The sequence below is a fragment of the Elgaria multicarinata genome, chromosome 2 (assembly GCF_023053635.1).
Source record: "Elgaria multicarinata webbii isolate HBS135686 ecotype San Diego chromosome 2, rElgMul1.1.pri, whole genome shotgun sequence".
Taxonomy (NCBI): Eukaryota; Metazoa; Chordata; class Lepidosauria; order Squamata; family Anguidae; genus Elgaria; species Elgaria multicarinata.
This window is the reverse complement of record NC_086172.1, coordinates 624,463-639,996: the sequence shown is the minus strand read 5'-3', so window position 1 is coordinate 639,996 and position 15,534 is coordinate 624,463. Positions and strand designations below refer to the sequence as shown.

Here is a 15,534-nt window from a genome sequence, read left to right as displayed (position 1 = left end):
CAAGGTCCCCAATCTCTTTTTAAATTATTATTTTTTTATTTTTACTGTTTGTAGATACAGAAAAGGTATATATATATACATACATATGATTCAAAGATCAGTATCTCACAAACATGTACACGGTTTTACATAGATCTAATTCTTTTATGTTTTACATTTTGCCATTGGTCTGTGATTTGGATTACATATACTATCATAAGCAGGCATCACTTGCTCAAGGTTATTCAGTAGACTGTCCTGCTTTGAAACAAGCGTTGATCTGTTTGTTCACACATATGGTTCAGGACACTTCACCCATTCTAACTTTTATTCACAAGAGCAGATGCATTTATGCCTGTTTCACACTACAATTCTACTTCTTTAAATGAAATCTATAATTTGGTGTATTTCTGGCTAAGGGTATTTTGTTAATTGGAAGGATGATGTGTAAAAATGTAAATAAACTAACCTGGATCTCCTCTTTCTCCTTTCTGGCCTGGAGGTCCACTACTGCCTTCAATAGCACTTGTCTCTCCTACTGCACCTCTGTCGCCCAAAACACCTGAAAAACCTGGTTGGCCGTATCCATCTGGACCTGTTGTGCAAGAACTTAGATTGAATGGAGAGGAAAAGGGCAAGGCAAGCCACCTTGAATTCCTTGCAAGAGGGGAAAAATGAAATAAATAAATAGTGATATCTAATGTCACTTTTCTAGATTTGGAAATAATTATCTTGGTAATATTAATTATCTCACATGGTCCAGCGTGGAAGGCATGGTTACCAAATAAATGAATGAATAAATAAATAAATAGTGATATCTAATGTCACTTTTCTAGATTTGGAAATAATTATCTCAATAATATTAATTATCCTACATGGTCCAGCATGGGATAATTACCAAATCCAGAAATGTTTAGCTTCTATATGGATCTGAAAGTCAAGGCTTTACAATGTAAGCCAGCCCATCTCAGTAACAGCCAACATACCTGGTGATCCTAGCAAGCCTTTAGTACCTGCCAAACCATATAATCCAGTGATTCCTCTGAAGCCAGGGGAACCTGCAAAAGATACCAGATATTGCTGTTCCTAGATTTAATCATGAAATGAAATCTATATTTCTTTGGAGGAATGGAAGTACTTGGTATGAAACATGTTCATGTGCAAGAAGGTGGCCACAAAGGATTGCTTTTTAATGGAGTAAACAATTTGTCTAACATTTGTTACGGTCACCGTAACAAAAACCTGCAGCTAATCTGCAGGATATATTTCCATACAATTGCTATTACATGTCTGATAATATGTTCACTAATGCAGCTTTTCAGAGCTCTTGATGTTTTTCCCACTAGAATTTATTGCAGGGACACTGAAAAATATATACTACATTGTTGGTGTAACACCACTACATGCAGCCCAAGGTGTATACTTTATATGTAGTGTTTGTGTTTTTAAGACCTTTTCTCCCATTGCAAGATTAGTGGGCAAGTGTATATGAACAGGAACAAGACAGGCAACGACCACATTCCCCCCTGCATTCAAAGAGCAGACATGATACATGACAGCTATGCTCTCTTCACCTCCCCCTACTTCACAGGCAAGCAGGCAAATCCCTATTACAGAACCAGATTTTTGCTTTAAGCCATGCAGGAGGATGTTTTATGGAAAATATTGCACACATATTTGGAAACAATTAGGGTACCATTATCAGTATTAATTAGCATTTAAAACCATAAGTACTGAATAAATTATTGACTTCTGTTCCTTTGAACCTTTTAAAAATGTTTACTGTTTATTAATTAGTTGGAGGATGTTCCAACTTATACATTTTATATACATTTCATCAACATGTTTGTCTGAAGAAGGCCCCCTTGGCTTGAAACATGTTGGCTTGCGATAAATAACTTAAGATCAGCATCTTGGGGCGTCTTTTGGTGGTTGCAAATTTAAAGTACTTTCATCATGCCCCACCCCACCCCTCACTGTCTTTTTCCAGTAGTCTCAATTCTGCCTGTAAGGTCCTTTAATGTGTGTGTGTGTGTGTGTGTGTGTGTGTGTGTAAACACACACACACACATCTCTGTGTAGTAATCAGTAAATCCTAACTTGTTCAATTTAAGTAAATGTCATATTTTGCATTATACTTGTATCCAAAGATTTATTATTTTGGCAAATATAATATATTCTTAGGTAATATGTGTTGTGTTGTAGCAAAAAATATTATTTCAAAGGAATTGCTTGGTACTTGGATCTCAGACCTGACCTGGGTTGTAGTCTGTTTGTAGTGTTGAACAAGTAACTAGCACTAGCTTGGTAGTCAGATCATTCAGTCGTTTTTCCCTGGCATAGACTGTGCCTGGCTTCAAGAAGCTTCCATATCCCTGTGTGCCTACATGCTTTTGTTACCAGGGCAAATAGCAGCTTGGGAGTTGTGTGTGTTTGTGTGTGTGTGGCATTGGGAAAACAGCATGACAGGGTGGGGGGAGGGTGAAGAGTTAACTCCTCTCCACTCCATGGCCATAGCTCAGTGTGATGGAGCACACGCTTGACATGCAGAAGGTCCCAGGTTCAATCCCTGGCTTCTCCAGGTAGGACAAGGAAAGAATCCTGCCTGAAACCCTGGAGAGCCACTGCTATTCAGTGTTGACAATACTGGGCTAAAAAGACCAAGGATCTGATTCAGTATAAGGCAGCTTCCTATGTTCCTAGGACCCGAACCATCTCCCATGGTTGTTACCGAAAAGAAACGTAACAAGACAGCATGGCGGAGTGGGGAAGGCGAAGAGCTAACTGCTCTCCACTCCATGGACCTGATCCTTCTCCCATGGTTGTTATTGAAAAGAAATGTAAAGAGACAACAATGCATTCTTATAACTCCACCGTAACATGTGGTTTGGCTTTAAACAGTTGTGCCTAGGAACATCACAGAAAATATTTTTAGCATTTATTGTAAATAAACCCATGCTAGAACATATTTCTTTAAGCTCAAATATACAATAGTACAATAACATATTAAAAGCTAGAATGAAATAATTTAATCTACCTTTTTCTCCTGGAATCCCAGCCCATCCAGAACTTCCTTTTTCACCTGATAATCCAGGAATACCTGGATCTCCAGACAAACCTTGTTCCCCAACTTGCCCTGGAAATCCTGCAGACAAAATATAAACAAAATTACTAAGGATCTATTAAATTGTTGCTATATTAACTAAATGGTGATAAAAGCAAAACTGGATATATTAAATGAATTTATTCTGAACTACTCCAAAGCTGCTGGGTGTTTTAATTTGGAAATTATTTATTATAGAATAGATTATAAAGTGCTTGATCTGTAGGCACCTTGATCACTGGAAACCTTGACACCTTGATCACTGGAAACCATCATGGATTTTTCAAGAACAAGTCCTGCCAGACTAATCGTATTTAATTTTACGATCGAGTAACTTCCTTAGTAGTTCATAGAAATGCTGTAGTCATAATATATGTTGACTTCAGCAAGAGATATGAGAAAGTGCCCCACGATATTCTTATGAGCAATCTAGCAAACTGACTGGAAAACAATACTCAAGGAGCATTCATTAACGGTTCCTCATGAAACTGGAAGGAGGTATCAAGGGGGTGCCACAGGGCTTGGTCCTGGGCCCGGTAGTCTTCAAAAAATAATAATAATAATAACTTGGAGGAATAAGTATTGGGGTTGAAATGCTTATCAGCTTTGCAGATGACACAAAATTGGGTGGGACAGCTAATACTGTAGATGATGGAAACAAAATTCAAAATTATATTGATAACAGAATGAAATTTAACAGAGGCAAGTGCAAAGTTCTTCATTTATGAAAGAGGAATCAAATGCACTGGTCAGATTTCACCTTGAATCCTGTGTACAGTCTAGACACCACAATTTAAGAAGGATTCAGCTAAACTGGAACTAGTTCAGACAAGCTTTAACACAGTTTTTAATAACCTTACTTTAACATATTGTAAGCTTTTCAAAGTCTAAAAAAACCATTACAACCATAATGTCCAGAGCATGGGAAACAAACAGAATGAACTTGAACTCTTATTACATGAAGGCAAATACGACTTGATAGGTATAACTGAAACTTGGTGGGATGACTCCCGTGACTGGAATATAGCAATTGAAGGATATAACTTGTTCAAAAAGAACAGAAGAAATAGAAAGGGAGGTGGAGTTGCACTATATGTTAAAAATACCTATCCCTGCACAGAAATACAGGCGGATGAGACTGGGAGCTCCGTCGAGAGTGTCTGGATTAAAATAAATGGGGCTACGAATAAAAAGAACATGATAATTGGAGTTTACTACCGACCACCCAATCAAGGAGAAGACGAGGACGAAACTTTTGAGAAACAAATTGCCAGTGTTTCAAGGAAGTGTGATGTAGTAGTGATGGGGGACTTCAATTACCCTGATATCTGTTGGGAGACCAATACTGCCAAAAGCGGCCCTTCCAAGAAATTCCTGACATGTGTGGGTGATAACTTCCTCCTACAGAAAGTGGTGGAAGGAACTAGAGGATCGGCAATACTTGACTTGATATTGACCAATAGGGATGACTTAGTGGATAGTGGCAGTTACGGGAACTCTGGGGGAAAGTGACCACGTCATACTTGAATTCTTGATTATGAAGGAGACAAAAGTTGAGTGTGACCATACATGTACTCTGGATTTTAGGAAAGCTGATTTTAATAAACTCAGAACTATAATAAGTAAGGTCCCGTGGCAAGGGAGCCTAATGAGAAAAGGCGTGCAGGATGGGTGGGAGTATTTAAAAAATGAAATTTTAAAGGCACAGTTACAAACAATTCCAATAAGGAGAAAAGATAGAATACAACAGAGGAAACCAATGTTGCTCCACAAAAATCTTAGAGATGACCTGAAAACAAAAAAGGATACCTATAGGAAGTGGAAAGAAGGCCAGGATACGAAAGAAGAGTACAGACAGGTGGCACAGAAGTGCCGAAATGGCATCAGGAAGGCTAAAGCTGAGAATGAGCTGAGGTTAGCGAGGGATGCTAAAAGAAATAAAAAGGCTTTCTTCAGGTACATGAGTAGTAAAAGGCAGAGGAAAGAAATGGTGGTTCAACTGCTTAATGAGGATGGCAAATTGATAACAGATGACAAAGAAAAAGCTGAAGTGCTCAATTCCTACTTTGCCTCAGTCTTTTCCCAAAAGTGGGTCTATGACCCCCCTGGAGAAAGTGAAGCAGAAGTTGAGGGGGCAGGATTGCAATTTGAGATTGATAAACAAATGGTCAACGAACACCTAATCTCCTTGAATGAGTTCAAATCTCCAGGGCCCGATGAACTGCATCCTAGAGCAATGAAGGAGCTAGCGGAAGAACTCTCAGAACCTTTGTCTATTATCTTTGCAAAATCATGGAAGACGGGTGGGGTGCCGGATGACTGGAGGAGGGCTAACGTCGTCCCTATCTTCAAAAAGGGCAAAAAGGAGGAACCTGGGAACTACAGACCAGACAGTCTGACATCCATCCCTGGGAAAATTCTGGAGCAGATTATAAAGAAGTCAATCTGTAAACACCTTGAAATCAATGCGGTGATCACTAGAAGCCAACATGGATTTGTCAAGAACAAGTCCTGTCAGACAAATTTGATGCCTTATGTCTAACATCAAAAGGAGAATTAAAAAAGAGTGGAAAAAGTTAAGTGTACAGAAAAAACGCCCAAGCAACCATAACCTAGCCCACCTGGAAGGTTCAGTTTCAGAAGGAGAACAGGAAGAGTCAGACCCAGCTCTTTTAGACAGAGGAGAAAAGATGGCGGAAGGGGGGAAAGCTACTGGCAGTCAACCACAATCTATAACGGAAATTAGAGCTGCTATTGCAGAAAATAATACAATCATTTTTTTAAAAATGGATCAGCAGATGGAGTTTTTTAAACAGCAGATGCGTGTCATCGCTGATAAGACTGCGCAGAACTCAAAGGCCATTGTTGATCTTGAGGCAAAAACGGATTTGAACCAGAAGAAGCAAGAGGCTTTTGAAAAATCAACAAATATTCAGTTTAAAGACTATGAATTAAGGCTGATAGCTATGGAGGACCAATCTTGTCGCTCATCACTTCAAATAAAACATTTAAAGCAGACACAAGGAGAGGAGTTGAGAGAAATCATCTTGAATTGGTTCAAAGAGTTGATGCCTGACCTGCAAATTGAAGAATCTGATATAGATCGAGTTCATAGAGTGGGGGGGGGGGGCAAAAGTACAAAGGGACTAGAGACATTTTGGTGAAATTTGGCAATTATTACAAAAAAGAGCAAGTTATGAAGAAATTGAGATCTATGGCCCAGCTGCAGCATAAAGGCAAATCAGTGCAAATTTATAATGATCTCTCTCTGCATACATTGAATTGGAGACGCAGTATCAAGCCAATAACTGAAATATTAGTGAAGAAAAAAATCACAAATTCGTGGGGTTATCCTGTTTTTCTAAGATTTGCATATGGAGGGGGGGAATATAGAGTAACCTCACTGGATCAGGGTAAAGAGTTGTTGAAGAGCTTGGGTCTGTTTGGGGAAGCAACTGTGACTGGAACAGGTGGGGGGATGAGGCTGGGACATCTGGGGTGTAATAGAATTGCTAACTGAATTGTGAGATAATTGTAGATAAAATGTTAAGCATAGAAACCTTGCCGGCCAGGCGCAGCACTGCCTCCCCCCCTCCCCTTAAAGTAGATGGCTGGAGTATTAGACTCACGGTGGTGTGAGGGGGAAAGAGTTGGGGGGAGGGGAGGGGGAAGAGAGGAGGGAAGGGGTTGGGGTAAGGGGATTGGGGGTGGTAGTAAGGAGTTTGTGTGTTTATGTTTGTAAATTTGAGTTTCAGAGCACAAGGGATCGGAAGAGACTCCAAAAGGGTGAATATGGATAATAAGATAAAAGTATCAACACTCAATGTTAAAGGTTTGGGGGCAGTCGTGAAAAGGAGGAGAATAGAACAAATGTTTAATAAAGAAGGATCTGATATTATAATGGTGCAAGAAACACATCAAGGCTTCGAAAATGTGAATATGATAAAATTAAAGTGGCTAGCTTATTATGAAAAGTCGTTAGGGACTTCAAAAAAAATGGAGTGGCCACTCTGATCTCAAAAAAAAGTGGATTCATACTAGAAGATATAAAAAAGGACGATAGTGGTAGATATCTTATGATAAAAGGTAAAATTGAAGGAAAGGTATATACGTTAATTAATGTGTATGCCCCAAATGAGAGACATAGAGAGTTTTTTATAAAATTATTTGAAGAAATAGAAGAATTCAAGGAAGGGTATGTTATTTTAGCTGGGGACTTTAATATGGTTATGGATAATAGATGGGACAGGTCGAACCCCACTAATGTTGAAAAGAGGAACAATATAACTATTTTGAACAAATTTGTAAAAGAAAATGATTATTTAGATTCTTGGCGTTTACTTAACGGGGCTAAGCCTGGGTTTTCGTACTTTTCCCCAGTTCATCATACATATTCCAGGATAGATTATATCTTTGTCTCAAAAGATTTTGCAACTAAGATTTGTAAAATGGAAATGGGGGTAATAAAGGTAACTGACCACGCATTGTTAAGTTTAGAATTTGCAGTTAAGAAGAATTATAAAGAGGCGTACAGATGGAAATTGAATACAAAAATATTGAAATATAATAAAGTGGTAGAAAAAATTCAGAAGGAAATGTCAGAGTCTTGGGAAATTAATGAAAAGGGAGGAACAGCTGGGTCGGTCGTTTGGGACACCATGAAGGATGTAGCAAGAGGAATATTCATTAGAGAAATGTGCAGCTTAAAAAGACAACAACATGCAGAGCAGGAGAAGCTAGAGACAGAAATTAGAAGATTGGAGGAAGAATATTGGCAAGGTAAAAATAAATATAAATTAGTAGAAATACAAGCTAAGAAGAAACAATTAGAAAATTTAAATTTAGAGGAGGTTCAAAATTTTTTAATATATATGAAAAGGGAATATTTTGAAAATAACAATAGGAATTCTAGGTTGCTTGCCAGACTCACACAAAAAGAAAAAGGGAGAAATGGGATAGAAGTATTGAAGGACAATCGAGGGAATTATTACCATACAATGAAAGATAAAATAAAAAAAATTTCAGAAATTTTATCACGAATTATGTAAGGGTAAAGAAATTCAACAAGAGAAGGTGGGGGAATATATTGGAAGGTTTATAAAGAAGGGAATAAAAATAGAACATAAAGAGCAAAAAAGAGAAGTTGAAGACGTAATTGATAATTTGAAAGTTGGTAAATCACCGGGAGCAGATGGTTTTAAAGAATTTTTAATTCCGAAATTAGTGAAACTTTATAATGCTATATTATTAGGAGAGAAGATACCTGAATCATGGGAACATTCATTGATAATATTAATTCCAAAACCAGATAAAGATCTGACTAGTCCTGATTCTTATAGACCTATCTCATTAATAAATCAGGATGCCAAAATTTTTTCATCTATTATGGCTAAACGGTTAAATAAATTTATATCAGAATATATAGGAGAAGATCAATGCGGATTTGTGGCAGGAAGGCAGATGCATAGTTTAGTGGGAAGAGTTTTAAATGCAATAAATGTAATAAAAAAGTCAAATATTAAGGCAGGAATTTTGGCACTGGATATTTTTAAGGCTTTTGATTGTGTGAGCTGGCAGGCATTAAAGATTATTGTAGACAAAATGGGATTTGGAAATAAATTTAAAAATATAATAGAACAGCTATATTCCCAAAATACAGCTGTAATGGTGGTAAACGACGGACTCACTGAAAAGATACGACTAGCCAGAGGTACAAGACAAGGTTGTCCACTCTCGCCGGTCCTGTTTGTAATGGTTATGGAAGTATTGGCGAACGCATTAAGGCATGATGAAGAGATAGAAGGAATTGGAGAGGTAAGGGAAATAAAGTTGAATATGTTTGCGGATGATTCCTTATTGACTATTAAGAACCCAATAAGAATAATAGATAGAATTAAATATCAACTGAGGGAATTTGAAGAAGTTACAGGATTAAGAATAAATTGGTCTAAATCAGAGATGATGTTGTTTAATTATACTAAGAAGGAAGAAAAGGAATGGGAATATAAGGGAATAGAAATGAGAATTAAGGAGGAGATTAAATATTTGGGAATTAAACTTACAAAAAATTTGGAGAACCTAGAAAAGGAGAATTTAACGAGGTTAAAGAAAGAGGAATTAGAAAAACTGGAGAAATATAAAAGACTAAATTTATCTTGGTTTGGAAGAATAGCTTTAATAAAAATGAAGATTTTAGCTAAAATTAATTTTGTGTTTAGGATGTTACCAATAAAAATTTCAGAAACTGAGATAAAAAGTTGGCAAAATATTATTAATAAATATTGTAATGGAGAAAAGAAAGCGAGGGTAAATAAAAATAATTGGTATCTAAGCCAAAAAAAGGGTGGATTGGGTCTCCCAAATATAAAATTATACTATGTAGCAAATAGATTAAGACACATTGTAGAAGCAATTATAGGAGTAGGAGATTTACATTGGATGAAGGAAAAAACTACAAGTAATATAGAGATGAGTTTGGATAATGTCTTTTTTAAGGAAGGAGGGAGAAAGTGGGTTGGAAGTATAGATAATCCATTCCTGAGGACTCAATGGGAAATTTGGAGTAAATTTAAAGGGAGGTTGCTTCCGAGCAACTCTCCCTTATCACCGGTAATTATGTTAAAGAATTTCCCAGAGGATCTGAAGGGTAGATTGTCTAAAATATTAAAAGAGAAAAATAAAATGAAATTAAAAGATTGGTTAAGAGATATAAAAACAAGAGAGATATGGAAAATTTGTTAAAGGAGAAAAAATTATCTTGGTTAGAGTATGGGCAATTAGAACAATGGAATAAAAAGTGGATTAAAGACAACAGAGATTGCAGAAAGACGACGAAGTTTGAAGAGTTAATAGTAAATAAGGAAAAAGGTAAAGGAGGTAGTATAGTTTTAAAAGGGTTAATGAGCGAAATATATAAAATATTGTTAGAAAAGGAGTTAAGGGAAAGCTCAGGGAAAATGGTATGGGAGACAGATTTGAAGGTACAAATAGGGCGACAGAGATGGGAGGGACTATGGAAACAAAGAGTGTTGAGAAGTATGTCAGTGAGAATAAAGGAGAATTATTTTAAAATTTTGTGGAGGTGGTACCTAACCCCGATAAGATTGAATAAGATAAATGATCAACATTCAGCAAATTGTTGGAGAGGATGTGGGGAAAAAGGAACGTATTTACATATGTGGTGGGAATGCAAATATGTACAAAGACTTTGGAAGATGGTGTTTTTAGAAATCGAAGAAATAGTGGGAATGAAAATAGAACAAACACCAAAGATTGCATTACTATCACTATTTGAAGATTTAAAATGTGGAAAAGAAACTAAAGAGCTGATATCGAGTTTGTTGACTGCAGCACGATTGATGGTAGCTAGGAACTGGAAGATTCAAGGGGAATACTTTATTGAAGAATGGTATAAAGAAGTATGGGATATAGCTATTAATGATAAACTGACTTGTAATATTAAGTGGAGAAAAGGCATAACTAAAATAAATGAGTTTGAAGGAATCTGGAAACAGTTCCTAATATTTGTGTTTACTAAAGGAAGTGGGAAACCGCCAGCGGAAGAAAGTATGAGATTTTGGAATCAGGAATAGATCCCGAGGTGGGGGGTGCACTTTTATGTTAAGAACGATTATGTTGTAGTATGATAATTTATAGGTAATATCTATTCAACATATATGTACTCAACGTTTATTCAATGTGTATGTAGCAGTTGTTTGATGTTTCTTTTCTTTTATTATTGTAATGTTGTATGTTTAATTAATGTAGAAAATAAAAATATTAACCAAAAAAAAAAAAAAAAAGCAAAGCTTTTGACAAAGTACCCCATGATATTCTGATTAACAAACTAGCTAAAAGTGGGCTAGATGGAACAACTATTAGGTGGATTCACAGTTGGCTACTGAATCGGACTCAAAGAGTACTTATCAATGGAACCTTTTCAAACTGGGGAGAGGCAATGAGTGGGGTACCGCAGGGATCAGTTCTGGGCCCAGTGCTCTTCTACATTTTTATTAATGATTTGGATGAGGAGGTGCAGGGGACGCTTATCAAATCTGCAGATGACACCAAATTGGGTGGGATAGCTAATACCCTGGAAGACAGAAACAAACTTCAAAGTGATCTTGATAGGCTGGAGTGCTGAGCTGAAAACAACAGAATGGAATTTAATAGGGATAAATGCCAAGTTCTACATTTAGGAAATAGAAACCAAATGCACAGTTACAAGATAGGGGATACTTGGCTCAGCAATACTACCAACAAGAAGGATCAGAGGTCTAGAAACAAAGCCCTATGAAGAGAGACTGAAAGAACTGGGCATGTTTAGCCTGGAGAAGAGAAGATTGAGGGGAGACATGATAGCACTCTTCAAATACTTAAAAGGTTGTCACACAGAGGAGGGCCAGGATCTCTTCTCGATCCTCCCAGAGTGCAGGACACGGAATAACGGGCTCAAGTTAAAGGAAGCCAGATTCCGGCTGGACATCAGGAAAAACTTCCTGACTGTTAGAGCAGTGCGACAATGGAATCAGCTACCTAGGGAGGTTGTGGGCTCTCCCACACTAGAGGCATTCAAGAGGCAGCTGGACAACCATCTGTCAGGGGTGCTTTAGGGTGGATTCCTGCATTGAGCAGGGGGTTGGACTCGATGGCCTTGTAGGCCCCTTCCAACTCTGCTATTCTATGATTCTATGATTCTATGATCTTGGAATTGTTGTAGATCGCAAGCTGAATAGGAGCCAACAGTGCGATATGGCTGCAAGAAAGGCAAATGCTATTTTGAGCTTCCAAACCATGTGAGGTACTGGTTCCTCTCTATTCGGCCCTGGTTAGGCCTCATCTAGAGTATTGCGTCCAGTTCTGGGCTCCACAATTCAAGAAGGATGCAGACAAGCTGGAGCGTGTTCAGAGGAGGGCAACCAGGATGATCAGGGGTCTGGAAACAAAGCCCTATGAAGAGAGACTGAAAGAACTAGACATGTTTAGCCTGGAGAAGAGAAGATTGAGGGGAGACATGATAGCACTCTTCAAATACTTAAAAGGTTGTCACACAGAGGAGGGCCAGGATCTCTTCTCGATCCTCCCAGAGTGCAGGACACAGAATAACAGGCTCAAGTTAAAGGAAGCCAAACTCCAGCTGGACATCAGGAAAAACTTCCTGACTGTTAGAGCAGTATGACAATGGAATCAGTTGCCTGGTGAGACTGCGGCCTCTCCCACACTAGAGGCCTTCAAGAGGCAGCTGGACAACCATCTGTCAGGGATGCTTTAGGGTGGATTCCTGCATTGAGCAGGGAGTTGGACTCGATGGCCTTGTAGGCTCCTTCCAATTCTGCTATTCTATGATTCTATGATTCTATATTAAATTTTATTAAATCTATTTTAGTACAATGGTCAATATTTTATAGTCATTGTTAATAATAAGGGTATGCACCAAACACAAGATTTGGGGGCTGCCTAGATGCTTTGAAAGCCCCATGGTGGCCATGTGACGGGGCTGTGTGAGTTATATGACGCAATAACCACCTCATAGCCATCGCAGGGCTTTAACACGAAGCTGTGATTTTAAAAAGTCAGGGACTTACCCCAAATTTTTGGCTGGAGTTAAATGAGTCCAGTGCCTTGACTGCCTAACCTTTGCCCCGGCATCACAGCAGAGGCATTACTGGTCAGATGGCAATCCTTGATTGGTCGCTGACTGCCTGGGCAGTGGGCAGGCCCAGCGAGTAAAATGGTTGCTGGAAAGCCCACACCCTCCCTCTACATCGGAATTAGCCACCACAACCACCACCCACCACTACCCTGCAGTGCAGAAAGCCCAGGATTCCTTTAAACATGGCAGCAATCCGGCACTGTCAAGTCAGGGCCTAGGTTTCAATTCAATTCCAATTCAGCAATTTGGAAATCAACCCAATTCTCTTCAGAATGATTCATTTTAACCTTTCTCTTTGGAGGCTCCATTCAGAGGTCTTTACTAGGGTTGATCTATCAGTATGCTTCTCTGTCATATGAAGACCCCACAGTCTAGCACGTATTTCATTATGCTGAATATCAGCCAGGTGCTCTTTATATCTTTGCAGGAGAAGTCTTCCACGTTCACCAGTATAAAAGGAATTACATTCTAAACACTCAATTTTGTAAATAGTACCCCTGATTGCACACTCCTCCTTACCTTCAACACAAATTATACTTTTTGTGTCCAGAGTTTATCATACATTTATAACAAATTTGTATGACGTTGTTTCAATGTTACTGGGGCAGTACAAATGACATTAGCCTTGATTGTCATAATATTAACCCCAAAGTTGTTTGTACTGCCCTGGCAACAAGATGTTTATTAATAAGAACATAAGAAGAGCCATGCTGGATCCGGTCAAAGGTCCATCTAATCCAGCATTCTGTTCACACAGTGGCCAATCAGCTGTCGATGGTGGACCCAGAAGCAAGACATGAGTGCAACAGTACCCTCCTGCCCATGTTCCCCAGCAACTGGTGTACATAGGCAAACAGCCCCTGATGCTAGAGGTAGCCATGGCCATTAGGGCTAGTAGCCATGGATAGCCTTCTCTTGTTAGGTAGGACAGGCTAGAAGGTAGTCTTTGTATTAATTCCTCATGAGTAGTGCCTCCACCCTCCATGTTTTAGTACCTAAGCCTGAACATGTGGAAATTCAGACATAGTAACTTAGTTCAGACATCAGGATAACCCATGATAGGTTAATTAAACCATGATTAACTGGTGGTTTCTTTAATCCACAATGGTTTATTTGGCCATAATAACCTACTCTGATAACTCATGGTCTGCAGAATGGGTTATTTAACCCATTGTGGGTTATTGTGGTGTGGTGTAGTGGCTAAAGTGTTGGACTGGGAGTTATTTATTTATTTTATTTTATTTTATTTATTACATTTTTATACCGCCCAATAGCCGAAGCTCTCTGTTGGGAGATCCAGGTTCTAGTCGCCACTTGGCCATGGAAACCCACTGGGTGACTTTCGGCCAATCACAGCCTCTTAGCCCAACCTACCTCACAGGGTGGTTGTTGTGAGGATTAAAGGGAAAGGAGGAGGATTATGTATGCCGCTTTGAGTTCTTTATTGTGTGGTAGTCACCGTGGGTTATTTTGGCTGCCTTCAGAGCAATCAAAACAACTGCTGCTCTTCTCTGGCTTAATGATAAGGAACATGTTAAAATGACCAAGTGGGACCAACCTCGTGGCCTGCAGTGTAGAGGCAGGCAGGCTATGAGGTTGGTCCCAATCCTGCAAACCCCCAAGATACGTTTCCCTTTTTGGTGCACCTGGGATTTTTGCTAGTTTCAGAGTTAGGGCGCTGGGTTTTCATAGTGCATCAGGTGCCTCATTGATAGAGGAGGCTGGCTATGAGGTTTGGTCCTGATCCTGCAACACCCCCTCCCCCCCCCACCAAGGTTTTCTAGCCACAACCTCCTTTTGGGGGCACTCAGGATTTTCGTTACTCCTCTAATATATAAAGACTTTACATGGCTCAGGACTGCAATATCTGATGGAATGCCTCTCTTGACATGAACCTACCCGTATACTACACTCAGCATTTAAGGTCCTCATCCGGGTACCTCATCTGAGGGAGGCTTGGAAGATGGCAACAAGGGAGAGGGCCTTCTCAGTGGTGGCCCCCCAATTATCTTTGTAAACTGCCCAGAGAGCTTAGGTTGTTACAGGGTGGTATGTAAATGTAATAAATAAATAAATAAATAGAGGCCCGCCCTGCACCAACACTGCTATCCTTTCGGCACCAGGTCCAGACTTTTCTCTTTTCTCAGGCATTTAGAAGCATGTGATAAGATTATAATCAATCCCAGATCTATGTTTTAGGTTTGGCTGAATGCCCAAAGTTGTTTTGGCTGTAAGTTGTCTTTATGTATATTGTCAGTTGCATGTTTTTAAATTTTAAATTATATCGTTTTTAATGTTTAAATCTTTTGTAAACCACCCAGAGAGTTTTGGTTATGGGGTGGTCTAGTAATGTTGTCCTTGTTGTTGTTGATGATGATGATGATGATGATAATAATAATAACAACACATTTTATGAGTACTTTTATTTAAACTTTTGTGAGTTTTATGATTCTATAGTGCGTTCATTTTTTTTTAATAATTTTTATTCATTTTCAACACTATATGAACATAGATAAAAATTACCAAAATATAACTGAAACAAAACACAATAAGAAAAAAAAAATCAAATATCTGCTGCATACATATTGAGTAATTGTTGAGTACAAATATCAAAAACTATTACATATACCTTATCATACTACAACATCTTCGTTCTTAACATAAAAGTGCACCCCCCACCTCGGGATCATTCTTGAGTCCAAAATCTAATCGTTTCTTCTGCTGGTGGTTTCCCACTTCCCTTAGTAAACACAAACACTAGGAACTGTTTCCAGATTCCTTCGAACTCATTTATTTTAGT

At 38.6% G+C, this 15,534-nt stretch overlaps 1 protein-coding gene across 1 annotated transcript in view; it reads right to left on the bottom strand.

Annotated features, from left to right (window-relative positions):
- COL4A2 (collagen type IV alpha 2 chain) overlaps positions 1–15,534 on the bottom strand; it is a 266,143-nt gene that overhangs the window by 57,136 nt on the left and 193,473 nt on the right. Inside the window, exons 37-39 of the mRNA XM_063115898.1 lie at positions 3,017–3,124; positions 966–1,037; positions 449–574 (exon numbers count right to left, since the gene is read on the bottom strand). Coding sequence (XP_062971968.1) covers positions 449–574; positions 966–1,037; positions 3,017–3,124 — 306 coding nt within the window. The remainder of the gene's footprint in view (positions 1–448; positions 575–965; positions 1,038–3,016; positions 3,125–15,534) is intronic.